Source organism: Nannospalax galili, unplaced genomic scaffold, assembly GCF_000622305.1.
Source record: "Nannospalax galili isolate Female #2095 unplaced genomic scaffold, S.galili_v1.0 scaffold150, whole genome shotgun sequence".
Lineage (NCBI taxonomy): Eukaryota > Metazoa > Chordata > Mammalia > Rodentia > Spalacidae > Nannospalax > Nannospalax galili.
In genome coordinates this window covers 1,801,000-1,819,439 of record NW_008329320.1, presented here as the reverse complement: position 1 = coordinate 1,819,439, position 18,440 = coordinate 1,801,000, and the positions used below count along the sequence as shown (strand labels likewise).

General features: G+C 38.7%; 1 protein-coding gene across 1 annotated transcript in view; it reads right to left on the bottom strand.

The window, feature by feature from the left end:
- Nucleotides 1-18,440, bottom strand: part of Adamts12 (ADAM metallopeptidase with thrombospondin type 1 motif 12) — a 419,706-nt gene that overhangs the window by 93,304 nt on the left and 307,962 nt on the right. Inside the window, exons 12-13 of the mRNA XM_008835445.3 lie at nt 12,993-13,162; nt 4,071-4,204 (exon numbers count right to left, since the gene is read on the bottom strand). Coding sequence (XP_008833667.1) covers nt 4,071-4,204; nt 12,993-13,162 — 304 coding nt within the window. The remainder of the gene's footprint in view (nt 1-4,070; nt 4,205-12,992; nt 13,163-18,440) is intronic.

Below are 18,440 nucleotides of genomic sequence, written 5' to 3'. Positions count from 1 at the left end.
GAACCAACATCAGATCCCTCAGCTCCTTCTATGACCCCAGCCCCAGTGCATTTCCCTTAGCTGTACTTGACCTACTCCTAGTCCCTCCTTCTTGCTTTTGAGGGATAATTAACTGTTGCCCCTCTGAACTAAGAACAATTTTGCTTCTTCTCTGACCTGCTCCATTTTGTTTTCTGCCCAATGATCTTGAATCATTGTCCCCTCTCTGCTTTGCATTTATTTTGTCAAGTGTTTCCCATTCTAAAATTCCAAGCCTGAAAAAGGGCTATAATGAAATTTGTATTATCAGATCCCAAAGAATCATGACACTTAGGTCGGGATTTATGAAGTAAGAACTTCAATTAAACTTATCTGCCTGTTTTCTTCATGACCACGTGGGAAAACAACATCACATTCCTTAGTTTTCTTTGATGTTTAAGTAGAATTGTCCCTAGTTTGGCTATTTTTCTTCTAATAGATCATTTTAAAAAATCTACTGAGGGGAAGAAAAGTATGAGTCTTTATACCTTTGGTCAGCTAAATAGCACAAAAGCTCATTGACATAAAAGATCTTGATTCCTCAGGTTAATCATCCCTAATTTTCTTATAGACAAAAAGACTATTTGATACTTGACTCAGCTGGGGAAAAATTAAGTGCTAAGAGATTTTTAGAAAACCACAACTTAATTATGCAAATCAAAATGGAAAATAAAATGTTTTGGATATATGCCTGCAGTGGTTAGGAATAAAATGCCAACCCTTCACACAAGTGATATGTTTATGCCAACCTTGAACATCCTCTAATAAGCTGACCTTTATAAATCATATTCCCAGTGACCTTCATTCTTCTACTGATTAGGAGTAAGCTAAGGAAACTTACTTGGAGACATGTTAATTTTAAAGAATTTTATTTAATCTCTAAAAACAGAAGAATACTTTTAAATGTGTAGAATAAAGTAAAGCAAGCCCTCCTCCTAAATACAAATCTCTCAAACCCTAAGTCTGTCTTTTTGAGTAGGTGGTCATATTGCTCTAGTAATATTAGTTTGTATAACGAGAGGGCAATAGTTGGGGGAAGGAGACATGCACAAGACCCCAGTATATTATCCCATAGAAAAGAAAATGAATTCTTGAGGAAACCTCACCCAATTTGCTTTTCTACCAGTGGCAATAACACAATGAAAAGTGAATATAGTATATAACAAAAAGTCAGCCCTCCCTGTTGTATATAAGACTTAAGGGGCTCTTGGGGAAAAATAACGGACCATTCTTTCTCAACATGTGCTTTGGCAGAAGGGCCCACTGTTGTTTGGTCTTTCAGTGCAATCAGAGGTGGCTATGTTGCTGCCACCAAAAATTCATGGTGCTTTCAGCACAGCTCTTCTCTGACTCTGAGGGAAAGTCACCCCAGTAGGCAGGGTTTTTGAAGAAAACAAAACCACTTTCATATCCCATTGTAGCAAGTTTTGATTCTGAAAGAATTGCACTGAAATCACATAATCTTGATCAGTAGTAAGGGAAACAGGTTCCTGATTCATCAGATATTTCGTCTTCCACATTTATCAAGTAATGTCAATTTGCACTCGTTCTCTTTTTCTGCTAAACATTATTTTACTTTGCAAATTCTCAGGTAACTGAGAACTGAAATACCAAATGGTACCATGACCTAAGCCACCCACAGTGCTGCCATTTCTTCTAAAGTCCTTTGAAAAAATTAGAGCCTGGAAGGATGCTTCTTCTAAGATAAAGTTTATTCTCAGCCAATGAAATTTCCAGTGTGAAGATAAGACAGAGCGATACTTAACTGGAAAGAATAATTGAGACTGCCATTTGATAAATGGAACAGTAACATAAAACTTTCCCTGCCATGGCTTTTTTCAGGTTGGTGCTTGCTGAAAAATCAATTATGCCCCCCTCAAACATGTTGAAATCCTATGCCTGATACCTGTGAATGGAATTTTACTGGGGAGATAAGAACTTTGCAGATATTCCCAAATCAGGATGAGGTCATATAGGACTATGGGGCTCTAAATCCAATAATTGATTCCCTGACAAAGGGAAAATTGTAGATACAAATACATAAAGACAGCTGTGGTAAAATAGAGGCAGAAATTGGAGTAAGGACTGTCAGCAGCTACCAGAAAGTAGGAAGGTCAAAGAAAAGATTCTTCACTAAAGTCTTCAGAGGGAACATGACCTTGTTGACAACTTGATTTCAGACTTCTAGAGTCTATAACTAGAAGATAATACATTTCTTTTGTCTTCAGTCACTGAATTCATAGTAAGTAGTTTATGGCAGTACAGTTTTATTTTTGTCATTTAAAATGGGGAAACTAAGTAAGAGAAACTAGGCAGTTTTCTCAAAGTCATATTCAAAACTCTTGTTCCATCTTTTGCCTTATCTCTTTGATTGCACCCCATTTTCCTAAAAGTAGAACACAGTCCCCTTAGTGTGGGATTCATAACACCCACCACACCTGTGGCTGTTCCTGCAGGCTGCTGTGCTACCTCTCTCTTCCATATCTCTCACTGCATCTGTAAGTGGACACCCAGCACTCTCCCCCAAAGTTAACTTATACTCTCACTTGAGACACTCTCAGGAGACACTCTTACGAGATGCCTCCAGAGGATCTTCCTCTTCTCCAACAGTGGATAAGAAACCCTCATAACACCTCATTTGAGAACACTGACAGGTTTAGAGCCTCCAGAAAAATCTTCCTGGCTCTTTGCCAGACTCTCCAACCACATTGCAACCATGTGCTCCTGCGTGGCCAACTTTATCTCTGTGTTCCCAGAGCTTGAATTTGAACCTAGGCTTATTGGTTCCAGAGCTTCTTTTGTGGTGATTTTTTTTTTTTTCCCCTAGGAAGAACCAAGGGCTTACTTTTTGTATCTGAGTACAAATACCTAGACTTTGGGAGGACAAATCGTATCTAGGCTGTTAGGTACATTTGGCATCATTGTTTTGAGTATGGATAGACAGAAAGTGGGCAATTATAGCTCTTAGAAGGCCTTAACTGAACTCTGGAAAGTGAAAAGTCAACTGAGAGCATTTAGTTTATTGTATTAAGTTCATTTAATTGATGTCAGTAGAGACGCTCAGGACCCCTTATGTTTTTCTCAAAACACTGGTTTGCAATTGCAAACGAAAGATGGTATATTTCTATGTGCAAAATCAACGAGGTCTAAAAGTCAATTTTAGCATTGCATTAATTTCAGGGTTGCATATGCTAATCATCAAAATACCAATGTCTCCATCATGTGATTCCAAATTAACATATTTGAGATAGAGCCCAGAAATCAGAAATTTTTCAAAAAGCTATCCCAATGATTGTGAAATGTAGACAGGATGTCTCCTTTGGTCTGAACTACTACTTCAGACAGGGTTGGGGCTATTTTGGCTGACTTTTCTAAATGGACCTAATCCTAATCCAAACCATATTATTTTGGGCTCTGTAGTTACCATGAAAATTTATTGATTTAAAAGAAAAATTTCTTGAGCTCTTTTAAATGTAGAAATTGGGTATGTTTTGTTTTTAGTTCACTCAAACCTAGAAATCACCTCTTATGTTTTGGTCACAACTCAGGTAAATACAAAAGCAATTTCAAGGAGAAATACTTAAAATCAAAAGCCTATCTTGTTACTGCCTGTCATGCTATCTGTCTTCCTTAGAAGTTCATGACACTTAATGGGGAGTTAAGTGTTAAAATACTCTGTGAAAAGCTCCACATAAACTACTGTTAGAATCATTTTTCTCAAATTTAATATTCTTATAAAAGTCTAGTCTGCCCATTTCCAATAATACCTTTGCTAATTTGGTTCTGATTTGACTCTGCTGAACACCTACAGCAGTGTCATGGTGACCATGAGCAAACAAGAAATGAAGTTTCAATAGCTGGAAAAAAACCATTCAGGTCAAAACCTTGGCTTTAGTGAATGCTCACGTGTTACCTTCTTATACTGCCAGTCCATATGTATAAAACCAGACACATGTATATACCATAAACGTATAAGCTTAGAACATCTGACTTCCGAAAATAGCAAACCCATGATTTTGTAAAGTTGTAGATTAAAGAAACATACCCAATACCTTACACATGCCATTAATACAGATATTTCTGCTGTTGCCACCTTCAAAGCAAGGGGTTCCATCGATGACAGCATCCAGCATTTTCTCAGAAAATTGTTTATCTATTGGTCTGCAGTACAGCTCACAAGGATGTGCTAAAGTGAGAAAAAGACAAATCATTGTAAGTTAGCTTTTTAGCTTAGTACCCTTTCCTTAGCATTCCTATGCACTCATGACCTACAAGTGCCATTTAGGAACTCATCTTCTGGGCTGGAGAGACAGCTCAGCAGGCAAGAAAACTTGCTACTCTTGCAGAGGACCTGGGTTTAGTCCCCAGTACCCACGTGAAGTGGTTCATAACCACCTGTAACTCCAATTCCAGGGGATCTGACACCCTTTGGCCTCCACAGGTATCTGCATGCATGTGGTGTACATAAATTCATGTAGGCATACATACATTAATAAAAAATTAATTTAAAAAGAAGCCATCTTTTGCCTTTCTGAGACAGATGCTAAAATAATCCCCCCCCCTCTCTCTCTCTCTCTCTCTCTCTCTCTTCTCCAGTAAAGAGTCTTATAACAAGTTATATTGGGGAGACTGATCAAAAATACTATATACCTTCTGTTTTAATCATGAGAATTTTTAAGCCAACACTAAACTGTGCTTGTGAAAATAAATCCATGGCATCTAGCTTTAACTTAGAAAATAAATAACAGCAACAGGTGAAGCAAGGTTCTAGGAAAGCATGATGCTTACTTCTGTGGCAATATAAGCTGACTTCCAGGGGAGAAATGGTCCCTTCCCATAGCACTGGTTCATTAGCAACATTCATACCCAGCTTAACCCACTTCTAACAAGGAGTCTTTTTCTCCTTAAGTTTAGGAAGTGTATGGATATAGATAGTTAACTGCGTAGGAGAAATAAAGAGTATGGGGTTTTGGCAAATCTGAAGCTACTCTGATTATCAGAGGAGCCCATCCCTTTATCTTGGGTCCTACATGGGAGCCATTCTAAGGCTCAGTTTTCTCTTATCTTGGAAATGAAGACTTTGACAGTGCTTTTCTCATTTAGAAACCCTTTGGAAAGCTTCTTCTAGATCTGTGTTGGGCTCTTAGTTCTGTAACCAGTCTTAGTGTAGATGTACATCAAATGCAAAGCCAGGGTGCCCAGCAGTATGTGTGTCCAATGATGTAATGATCCATGTTACAAGCAAATAAAATTGTAAAACTCATACAAGAATAGCTAAGAGCAAAAACTCTGAATATTAAATTCAGGACAAACTTGAAAGGATTCAAACACATCTGTTCAAAGCTTAAGAAGGGAAGTAATGGTAAATGAAGAAACCAATTGATTTTATAGTTGCCCAAGAAAATTACAAAGTCAAAATCAGTTGAGGAGATTATACTACAAAGTAGAAATGAAAGGATCAGAAGACAATGTAAAACCTGACCTAGGGTTTCTGTGAATTTCCTTTTGTGGCAGTGTGATTAGCAGTTAGCCCAAATTGGAGTAGAAGCACCTACAGGCAGCTTTCCCGGGAATGGGGACATCCAGCCAGGTCTTGAATCCAGGGAATCGTGTATGAAGACTTTGAATTGAGCTTTAGAAATCAGATTTGGGATTTTGTATTTGGACACATGAAGCAAAAAAGGAAAGCATACCTGAATAATTAGAAAGAGTTCCTCTAAATATACTTATTCACTTCAAAGCTGCTTGGGAGAGCTAGGGTGAGGGAACTGGGACGCAAAATTTAAGGAGGCACTTGTTCATAGTCTTGTAAATATGTTCTTATAGTGAGTAATCTTCCATCCAATGCTGAGTGCTATGCCAAGCTCCTGAATGGTAAAATCCTAATGAATGCTCTAGTTCTGCAGGATTGTGCTTTCTTCCTGAAAGACAAACTATTCAGAGACACTTTTTCTAGTCTTATTTATATAGTGAGCTAAAAGAAATTTGGTTTGTTAAAAATAGCAGGTAGAGGTTAGAGAGAAGGCTCAGTGGTTAAGAGCATGGGCTGCTCTCGCAGAGGACACAGGTTCGATTCCCAGCACCCATATGGCAGCAGCAGGAGAAGGGGAGGCAGGTTAGAGAGAGAGTTAACAAAAGTCTAGCAGGTTTGCAAACGCCATATGGAAACCCACTCCTTAAAAATCAAAGAAAGGGAGCTGGAGAGATGGCTCAACAGTTAAGAGTACTGACAGAGGATTCAGGTTTGATTCCCAGCACCCACATGGAGGCTAACAGCCATCCATAACTCCATTTCTAGGTGATCTGACGCCCTCTTCTGTCCTCTGAGGGCATTGGACAACACACTGCACTTACACACATGCAGGCAATACACTCATACATAAAATAAAAATATTAAAGTAAAATAAAAATAATAAAAAATAACAGGTAATACTTTACTTGAACATTATTTCCTAGATTTTCTTTCTTTTATTTTACAGTGACTATCTTCTTTATAATGGCAACCATTCTATGCAGATGGCACTTTTGTTACCCACATGGAAGTTCAGAAAATGTAGGTATATTATATGTAAATCCCATGTCCTTCCAGTATGTGTGGCTTAATTTCAGAGCCCAAAGTACTATCCCCTAACTTGAAGCCACAATATGTTCTTTAATAACATATTGGCTGAATGCATTTAATAACATCTTTAAAGAGGCCACTTTTTTTTGTACTATTAGGTAAATTTGGTAACATACCACTGGGCTCCATGTTAATTCAACATGTGTTTTCTCATGGGGCATATGTATTACCAAAAATTCTGGCCCCTCTACCAACGGCTTCTACAGAGAACAAATAAAAATTTTTTAAATTTAATTTCTTTATTGAGTTTTTGTGCATTTCATAATACACCTAAATCAAATTTAGACTACCCTCCCCTTTACCTACCCCATTGCACCCCTCCACCAGATTTCAAGTATTCTGTCATATATATAAGGTCCTATCCAGTCCAGCTTTGTATTCAGATGTCCCCTGGTGCAAGTTCATCCACTGGAGTCTGGTCAACCTATTTAGAGTCACTCCCTTAAAGAAGATCTACTTTTTCTCACCTCACAGTAATCATTTGCCAATAGTTCCTTTTCTAGGGTTGGGGCCTGCTGCCCATTTACCCCATTCTATGCTGGGTTTTCATCTGATTGGGTTGGCATGGGTCTTGTGCATGCTGTAACCATTGTTGCAAGTTCATGAACAAGTTCCCAGAGGCCTGAAAGCCTCTGTTTCCTTATGTTCATGCACCAACTCTGGCTCTTACAATATGACTAAGTTTTAGGGAATAAGAGACTGTAGAGTCCATGTCCCTGTGTAGAACTGCTATGCTAAAGCGCACCCACCCACAGCTCAGGGACCATTGTGGAAGAGGGTGCAGAAAGATTGCAAATATAAGCATTTTAGTTCATAAAAAGCTAATATTACCATGAAATAATGACTCAGTTTCCTCATCTGAAAAATGGAGTATAATAATACCTACTTTGCAAGGTAGTTGTAAAAATTAAGTCCCAGACTGCATGTTAAGCACCCAGCTCTGCTGTATATACTGTGAGTTGTCACATTCTCATCATGAACTTTAGGAATTCTAAAGGTCCTTGAATGTAGCCTTGACAGACTATGCTTCTTACTCAAATTGTCAAAAGATTCATGACTGTCACTCATTTCTCATTCCAGCTTCACAAGAGACAATCTGTTCCCTTAAGCTTGTTCGTTATTAATCAGTTCTGCATTAAATTCATACTTTATTTCATGATTTTTTAAATAACGGGTGTCTTGTCAGTTTAAGGTAAAGAATCTAGATCTTTTTCAGACAGCAGATGGTTCCATAATTTTCTTTACTGTAACTATGGACCTCATTTAAGGATGTCCTCTTGTCTGTAGTTCTAAGAATATGAGTCTGCAGTCTCCTCAACAGCAATGTTCTCAAGAACATTCTGGTCAGTTGCATATTGCTCAGCTACTACCAGCCAGTAGAGCCTGGGAAGAAGGAGAGTAATCTTGCTAGATGCAGAAGTTCAGGTTTGAGGATTCTTCTCTACACATCACTGGAGTTAGATCCACAGTGATTCAAATCTTATCCTTGGTTCTTACACATTGCCCAGGTTCTCAGAGTTTACTCTGTACAGAGGAGACTGTTGCAAGGATAGTGTAGTTATAAACATTAACCTCTTCCATTGATTATTAACAGAACATTACTACTAGAGTAGGCTTTTAATTCATCTTTGCCAATTAAATGTTGTGGCTATAATTGAGACTATTAGGGGAAAAACTGGACCAAGCAGCAAAAAATTCATTACAATCCTGAAAGATTATTAAATGAATTATAGAAATGGATACTACCCTTAGTGAGAGAAGTCAAGGACACTCACACAGCAATGGAATGCTTATCAGAGAGAAACAAATGAATCAATTAAGTTGCATTTCTGTAACATGATGTTGTGCAGTGACTGAGTATATATAAACCCAGGTCCCGTGATCTATTGCTCAGTGAGTTGACAAGGATGGTTCTACTCCATTGCAAAAAACAAAAACAAAACAAAACAAAAAAACCCCCTGCTGTTAGCAATTGTTGGTTTTAAGGAATAGATTAAGTGTGGTGGGATAATGAGAATGTATTTTTCTTTCATTTGATTGGGAACATTTCTTGTTTATAAGGCACATATACTCTCATTTTCCCTGTGATAATCATAACATATCTCCAACAATGAGAGGTCCTTGTGTCAAAACTTCCTCCCAGGTTAGACTGCTTACAAAAAGTATGCTGCACATAAGAAACACAAATGTCCCTTGAATACTAGTGTGTGGTTTATGAAGCCTCAGAAATATCCACAGATATTTGTGGCAACAATAATAGTTGCATGTTGACCAACCACTGTTTTTAAAATTTTAACATCAACATACACTGTATTAAATGTCATTACAGCATTTTCAAACAAAGTATGTTTTAGCAGATTTTCCTCCTCTGCGGTCATCCCCTCTTGCCCTTGTACCCCTTCTACATCTCCTTGTCGCCTGTCCACTTTCATTAGACTGACTGCATTAGACATAATGGCTTGTTTCCTCATCTCTAACTCAGGGCCAATCCTGTCTGTTGTGCCAACCTAGAAGAGCTGGTAGGGAGAGAAGAGCAGAAGATGACTCTGAAACTGCTCTGTAAACTGTTAAGTCCCATCCACATGCAAGGTGAGGGTAGTCTAGACCTTATCTTGTCTTTATCTAGCCTTAGGCTAGAGCAAGCACAGCTTGAAGAAGCCATTGCAAATGGAAGGGTCAGTGCTCCATAAACAATGTGCAATGCTGAGCCTCAAGTTCTGTGTCCCTGTCCCCACCAGGCTCTCTTTCATGGTACTCTGAGGGGACTCTATAGGTATCACTAAGTTACCCTGTGACATGGGGCTCTGACTGAAAAAATATGGGTGACAATAGATGGTTTTCAATCTCACTGGTTGTCATGGATATCAGAGATTCACTGTCCCTGATGTCAGCCTCATGGACTCTATAGCACTGAATATCTTCATTGTCTCACATTTATTCACCTTCCCTGATACATCCTTTATTCTGGGTCATCTGCTGTTTCTCCTCTAGCTTTCAAGAGCTTTTGTAATTCCTCTAAGTGAGAGCATTAAACTTAATTTACAGGTGAACTCTTGCCCTCATACTGTCTGATTAACTTTCCCAAAAAGCTCAGGTAACTAACTAAACGAACTTATTGAATTAAAGGTTGCATTTTCAATTCCAGTGAAATGGGATCACTCAATATTTTTTGGCAATGACTTTAAAAGTAACCATTAGAAGCAAAAATTAAACATAGAACTTGTATTATATGTGAATTCTTATCCCCACACTGTCTAATTAACCCTCCCAAAGGAAGCTCCAGTTAAATTTGCAATTCTGATAAAACAAGATGGCTCAAAATTTTTGGACAATAATCTTAAGAAGTGATCATTAGGAGTGAAAATGTTAAACTTGCAAAGAAAGATAAAACATATTTAAGACAAGAAAGGTTTTGATGCATTTCACATGCTGGAGACAGCTGCTGGTCATATAAGCAGGTAAGTCGGAAGAGCTGGGAGGAAACTGCCATGGTAGAGGATGGACAGAGGACACCTTCTGTTCCAGAGAGGTGGTGAGCTCAGCCAGCAGCAAATTTAATTCCAGTGACAAATGCAAACCAATCACCCCAAAACATGTGAAGGTTATGTCTACTTTTACTCATTTCTTCAATACCTACAGCCATATTGAGCAAAAAGTAGGTATTTAATAAGTGCTTACAAATAAATGAAAAAACATTGCACTCTCCCACAACTGGCTAAGAATAAGGGACTGCAGAGTGTGTGTCCCAGGATAAAACTCCTATATCAAAGCTCACCCATCCATGACTCAGGGACCATTGCTCAGGGCAGAAAGATTGTAAGGGCCAGGGTCGGTCCATGAACATGGGGAAATGGAGGCTTTCAGGCCACTGGATGCTTGCACATGTGAACTTGTGGCAATGGTGGTGATGTGCACAAGACTCATGCCGACTCAATCACACAAAGGCCCAGAGTGGAGTGAGGGAATGGGCCGCGTGTGGCCCTAGCCTGAGAACTGTAGGGAATGGATTGATTACTGCTGGGTGACAGAGAGTAGATTTTCCTTAAGATCTCTAGATAGCCTGACTAGGCTCCAGTGGATAAATTTGCACAGAAGAACTTCTGGGTACAAATGCTTGACTGGATAAAACAACAAATATGACAGAATGCATGAGGTCCTATGGGACAGTAGTATGTGGGGACATGGATGGGGGAGGGGGTCTAAATTTAACTAAGAACTATTGTATGAAATGCACAAAAACTCAATAAAATATTTTTTAATGAAAAGCAAAGTTGAATCAAACATTCTTATTTCAAGCCCAACTATGTGAGACATCAAAATTCAAAGTTCAACCCTACATTGGTGGAAGGAATTTGAATTAAGTACATATTACACTGGGGGGCAGTTATGTGATCTTAGTTCTGGAAGATGGCTCATTCAGACTGTGGAACCACTGACTCAATAGTTTCAACAAAGTATAAAATATGCGGAACATGGACATGGATTGTATTGACTGGGTATACCTTTAATCATTAGTTATTTTTCAAATTTTTTAATTGAATTTTTGTGTATTTCATATAGAAATCTCAATCAATTTAATCATCCTTATACCTGCTTCCCCACTGGCACCCTCCCATAGCACTGCCACTGGAATTCATATGTTCTGTAATTTGTGTTAAGGCCTATCTAGTCAAGTTAGTGTCCCCAGGTATTTTACAATGCAAGTTCATCTACTGAGGCCTAGTCAGCCTATTTAGAGTTCCTCACCCAGTAGTAATCAGTTGCCAATATTTCTTCAGCTAAGATTGGGGTCTGCTGTCCATTTCCCAAGTTCTATGATGGATTTTTCTCTGCTTGAGTTTGCATAGGTCTTGTGCATGCTGACAACATTACTACAGGTTCATATGAGCAGGGTCCCAGGAACTTGAAGGACTCTATATCCATACGATCATGGGCTTCTTCCCTGACTCTTGGAATCTTTCTGTCTCTTCTTCTGTAGTGGTCCCTGAGTTCTGGGTGGGTGCTGGTCCTTGGGCAGGACTCCAACATCATTAACTATTTTTTGAGTCCATGTGAGTGTATATATTTGTTTTCCTGTAATCAAATGCCTCAGTTGTACCAATGACCGACTGTCTCTCTCTTGTTAAGCATTAATTATGCTAAACAACTCGGTGCGAGGACTAATTATTGCTCATGATAACCGATAGCCATGAAAATGTTTTGGAGACCCAAAGTGAGAAAGTTCTTGTAGAGTTTTTTCTTCCTAAAGCTGTTGACTATATATCATTGTTCTTGAATGTATGATTCTTTAGGGGTTTCAGTACATTGGAATTTATGGAATTTAATAATCATAAAAAGGTAGATTAACTATTTTTTTACTCCCTTTCCTCAAATAGCCTTAGGTTAGGAAAATCTTTCTTATTTCCTTCCCTGTTCAAATGAACAATAATTAGTACAGAAAAGATAATTTCTTTGCTCCGTAGCTAACTTTGTTTTCAGGAGAGAATGTATAACTGTATCTGAGAAAGTTTGGCCAAAGCTCTTGTTATTCTCTCCAGCTCAATTATGTCCCACCCTGACATACGTCCTTTGGATGCCTCATTTTACTTTTTAATCTTCTGTACTATTCTGAACATGTGGAGTGTTGCTCTCAGGCCCAGGGCTGGCTCTCATTAACTTCTAAGAAGGTATTCTTATTACCTTGTCTTTTTTGTGCTATTATCCTTCCACTTGGAATGACTTTTTCACATGTCTTCCTTTCTCCTTCCTTCACAGAAAAGCTCATCATACGTAGGAATCATCAGCTGCTTCCTTTTTTGAAATTACTCCCAACCCACAATGACCAATCATGAGTGCCTGCTGAAATCACATTCAGTTCTGTCCATGCCCATCAACAAGAAATATCTGAATTTTTTTGGATTCATTGATTTTTAGTTTATGTGTATGAGAGTTTTACCTGCATGATAAGCACACCTGTGTGTGCAATGCCTATGGAGGCCAGAAGAGGGTGATGGACCCATGGAACTGGAGTTACAGATGGTCGTTACCATGTGGGTGCTGAGAATGGAACCCAAGTTCTTGGGGAGAGTACTAAGTGCTCTTAACTGCTGAGCCATCTCTCAAGTTCCGAGTATCTGAATTCGCACATGGCCCACTTATTGAAAGCGAGTCACCATGTTTAAAGGCTTTCACTTTCATCTCCCACAAAACAGCACTGAACACATTTAGCCCTCAATATTTAGTGGTCAGCTTGAGTAGGTCAGCAGTACTGTCTTCTACAGTCTGGAATTCCTGATTGTACAGCTCTCTCTTCTGATCTTTGCAGAACTTCTTAGAAACTCTAGGTCTTAGATTCAGGATTAAAGTTCCTTACCTGGATTAAACACTGGAAACCAGTGATAGAATTCATTTTTGTAGGGAACTGTGTCAAATTCACTACACTGCATCTGCCGAAATGTTGGAAAATCTGATTGACAAGGGTGGACGTTGCACAAGCGATAGCGTTTTCTTTCTCCAGTGCAGTATTTCCCTCCAAACTTTGGTCTGCAGACGAAACAGACAAGCTATTCTTTTAATTTCCTGGAAAGCCAACATTTCCCTTTTAAAAAGTCCCTCAGCATCTGACCATGGCTGTTCCTTGTCATCTCCTAAAGAACTTACCTTCAGATAAAGCCTTCCAGTTTCATACATTTTCGGGGTGTGCATGGTTCTCACCAGCATTTCAGTTCTAAGTTATAGTTGCCTGGTTTTAAATAGTCTATATATCTTTTCTACGTGTGTATCCGCTAGCAAAAATACGTGCTTAAGAAAGACACAATATTTTCCTTCCAAAATTTATTCCTTCTTGATTCCTACTGAGCAAGTTAACTAACAATGGCCAGATTGCAGAATCATTCATCCTTGGCCAATCTTGGATCCCAAAAATCAATTAGTTACTTGGTTACCAGTTGTATTCTTATGTGTTTTCTCCTCCTCAGCTGCACAGCTACCAAATCAGTCTGATAATTTTCTTCATTCCTGTCTTCTCTTTGCTGACTTAAAAAAAATCAATGTATTGTACAAGCCATATTCACATAATTGCTAGATTGTGTTAATTACTTTAGTTCCTTATTTAAGAAACCTTTAGTGTTATCAAGTAGCTGCAAAATCAAGTCCAAGTTCTTCAGATTATATCGAAGCTCCCACGGTGCTGTCTTAGCTGCTTGATTAACCTTGTATTCCACATTCTCCTTTGCACATTGCTGCTCCTTATCTACTTCTGTTTTTCTGTGCCTTCATCTACTGCCTTTTTGTAAACTCTTCACATGTCTACCTGATGCCTGTGCTTTAAGGACATGACTTCATGTACTTATTGTACTCACTGAAATTTCTAAAGATAGTCCACTAATGACCCACTTCAAGTTCTAGGTCCTTTATGGAGTCTAGGTAGGACTCTGAGCATAGCAAGGTCTTAAATATTCAATAAATAAGTAAACTGATCACAAGAATGCGTTTGCCATCTTTTATGCCCTTTGTATCCCATGTGAGGGCATGAGAATCTGTCAGTCAAGATCCTATATAAATGGAAAAGAGCATAGCAGAACTGCTCTCAGAGAAACAGAGGGCAGGGGCATAGCCTTTGAAGGCTCCCAGATTCCCCACCTGTGCCTTCTTACCTGCACCTTGCTGTACCTGAAATAGGAATTGTAACTATTGCTGTAGTGCATCATAATGAGACCAAGGCCTGGAGTCCGAGTCAACTTTACTTTTTAGTAGTTAGATGAATCTAAACAAGTTAATCTTTTTCTCTGAGTCTCGGTGGTTTTTGATTGTTTGAAATAAGCCCAATAGTTTTTATCTTAAATGTTTTAGAAAAAAATATTTGATGAGACAATGTACATAAATATCTAATGTAGTAGCTAATGTAAAGTAAGAACTAAAAACAGATAGCATTTTTTGCTTATTATGAATACAGACCAGCCAGTATTTAAATACAACTATGTGCTCAATACTCTGCTGTGGGGAGGAAAGAGTCAATAGAAAATTAATACAAGTCCTATGTGTCCTAGAAATTTACAATTTTATTGAAATAAAAAAATAATCTACATAAGAAGTAAGAACATTTAAGTTAGCAACTAAGACTCTCTGGCCATGAAGAAATGAGGCTTTGGAGAAGAGAGAGAGAGAGAGCATCATAGAAGGTTGGCTGGAAGGGTTTGTGGAAGGGATGGAGAACAGCCTCAGAGGAAAAGCTGAACGTAGAAGTGAGCAGTACAGATGAAATCATATGCCAGAAACAAGAAGCACAGATGACTAGCCTTCTTCCCAAAGCTCACAGCTGGTAGCAGCAGAGTTGAGGTTTGGAGCCTGTGCTTCAGTTCATAGCCTGAGTTCTTATCATGTGCTGTCTTGGCTGATTTAGAACTCTGAGAAATGGACCCGGAATCCTGCCAGTCCATTCAAGTTCTTGATATGGTCATAATATTTCTATAGTGAATTTTCGTAATAGTAACCATCAGGTTTTCTTTTTTGAGGATTCCATACATTAGTACTATATTTAAATAATTTCACCCCTCCCTCTCTTCCCTCCAACTCTTCCCACATCCCTCTGACTCTCTCTCAATTTTGTGACCTCTTATTTGATTATTATTGTTGCTTATATATTTAATATATATATATATATAGTATGTAAAATCTACTGAGTCCTTTTAGTGGTGTGTATATGTATATTTGTTTAGGGCTGACCATTTGGGGTTGGATAACCTACCAGGGAACTTGTCCCTGGAGAAAACTGGCTGTTCCTCTCTCAGCAGCCATTGACTGCCTATAGTTCTTCATCTAGAGGTGCGACCCTGTGCAATGTCTTTCATCCACATTGATTGTCAACTGGTGGTGTTATTATATAGGTTTTGTTTAGGAGACCATATTGTTGTGATTTCCATAGTGTTCCTTCCCTGTTAAATCTAAAATATATTATCTACCAATAGGTGTCCTCTTATAATCTTTCTACCCTCTCTTCCAGGAAGTTCCCAGAGCCTTAGGTGTAGGGGTTACATTGTGGGCTTATCAGTTGGGGGTGGGTCCCCATGGTCACTGTTACTCTGCATTTTGACCAGTGGTGGGACTGTTTCAAAGAAGTTTCTCTGATGAGTGTTGAGAGCTATACTTATCTGTGGATATAAGGATAAATAAACTTGGTGTGGTGGCACATGCCTTTAATCCAAGCACTTGGGAGACAGAGGCAGGCAGATCTCTGTGAGTTCAAGGCCAGCCTTGTCTACACAGTAAATTCCAGGCCAACTGAGGCTACAGGGAGATCCTGTGTCAAAAAAGAAAAAAAAAAGGATAAGTATTTAGAATATAGTTAGAAATTACATTGGTTTAGGAAAGTGTCAGTCGTAGGGCCGTAGGTTCTTCTCTACGATCTATGACCTCTACAGCCAAAGGTTCTTGTCTTTGTTTACAGAACCAGTCAAGAATTCCATCCTATTGAGTGGCCTTCAGTCCAATTAGATATCTGGGGCTAACACCCAAGATAAAAGTGCCACTACTGTACCATTAGGGATATTTTGCTGGGTCAGTCATTGCTGTGGTTCATAGGATAGGACTACTGGGTGGGACTATTGGTTGCTTTTCTCCTTTTGCAGCTTGTACAACATCTTCTGATACTATGAGAGCCAGTCCTTAGGGACAAGGCTTCTAGGTCCATTCCAGCTCGATTTCTTCAAGGCCTGTGTCCAAAGTGTTTGGTCTTCAGGAACAGGGTCCTATCTTCAAGTTTGGGAGGCAACCAAAGTCTATGGCAATAGCTTATACTGTTTGGGGAGTCTTTTTTGACTATTCTGACCAAAAACTTGAAGGGAGGTTTTCCTTGCCTAGTACTGGGATTTTTGATAGATAGCTTTTGGCTATACACATGCACACACATAAATATTAGATATGTATGTTAAGTAAGCTTATAAAAATCTGTATGGATTTTATAAATATCCTTAGTATTATTTATCTACTATTGTTGTTAATGCAACTTGAATAGACTTCTATTGCTTGCATGTAAAAGATTTGACCAGGGCAGTTCATATAGAAAGCTCTTCATGAATTGCCACCCTGTAGGAGGTAATAAGAGCTGTACTTGACATCTGAAGTCAGGCTGTTTTCTAGTCAGTGGTAGAGACTCTGTAACATCATGTGACTCTTGACATCTCTCCAGCTCATTTCCATGCCACAATTATCATAAAGGCCTCTTCTGAGTCAAGCACTGATAGGTTTTCACTCTCCTTGTAGTTGGCTTTACTTGACCAATGCCAGTGATAGGGTGTTAAGGTCAGGAAAAGTCCCCAAGAAAGAAAAATATTTTTTACACAACCATGTATTGTTTCCTTTGTCAAAGGTCTCAAGACCTCAAGAAAACCAGCTATGGGCTCAGACGTCTTCACTCACCCAAGGAGACAAATCACGGCCCTGGAGATGGGCACTTGGACACTCTATTCTCTAAAGCTGAGTTAGGGAATCAGTCTTCAGTTCCTCAACTAGAATGTCTCTTCCCTGGCAACTACAGGTCATTAACCATCCTCCTAGACTTAGGGAGTGGTGGTGGCTGTATACACACCACAGACCATAATTCTCAGAGCAAACTGGTTGTTATTTTTTGATGTCTAAAATGAATTATGCGCTACTGAGCAAACTGAAACTATAAAGTAAATATTTCTCTAAAACTAAGGTATAAGAAATTCCAAGTGTTGAATTTTGAAGTTATAGATGTTTATCAGAGGGCAAAGCTTTAAAACAATTATCTTATGATTCCTCCAGTGAACCCTTACATGTGTGACAAATGGTGATAAGAACTACTTATTGGTAATTTATTACATAATAAGTAATTTGTTATAGATATTAATAAATGAAATACTCAGAAGAAGCACATTTAATATATAGCGAAAATTGTATATATAACACATATACTTATATAATTTACATATAGTACTATATTTATTAATGAAAGGAATAATAAGATTTGGAACTCAGATACTGATATTGTAATTACTTTGATCAGTTGCCTTTAAAAATGTGGCTCTTCCCTTGCCCTCCAAGGTTGACTACATTCCAGGGGCTTATGAAACATCTCTCAAAATGTCCTGTAACTGTGGTGGGTCACCTTTCCTCTTGTACAGGGAGGACATGGAGACCCCACGAGATGGACTTGAACCAGTGTCCAGTCTACAAAGAGGAGGGTCAACTCAGAGGAAACATCTCATTCATGCTTCCAAGTGAAGCAGGACATGGTCGAGCAGGACCTTTGACTTATCTTCACATAGATGGAACTGGTAAAAGAAAGGAGCCAGGAGCTCCTCCCAAGCCCATGTGACCCCTGAGGAACAGATCCTCAAATGACCTTAAGTGTAAAAATAAATTGATATATTTGGGTCAACTCAAAAGGAAAGTATAACCAAAGAATAAAATCATCAGTATATTTCTTTAAGAGTTCAAGGGATTCTGCTTCACAGACATTAGGCTTAAGTCTATATAAAAAGTTATTTAGACAATTATTTCTCGTTGATGATTTTGTTCCTAACCAGAAAGTGCTGCTCAGATGTAAGACTTCAAATCTTGGTCCCCAATACTATAGTGCCCACCTGTAGCTAAGGGAGACAACCAACTATTGCTCTAAAATGATGAATAAATTTGTTTTCTCCCCCATCTAGAAGCCTTTGAGAGGGAACTGACACTAATTCTAACCACTCCAACAGCTATCAAAATACCTGAAAGTAAATCCTGAATCCATCACTCTAGAGTCCAGCCTTGGAAGACAAAAGAAAAACAAGGAAGAACCCAATAAAGGGATGCTTTT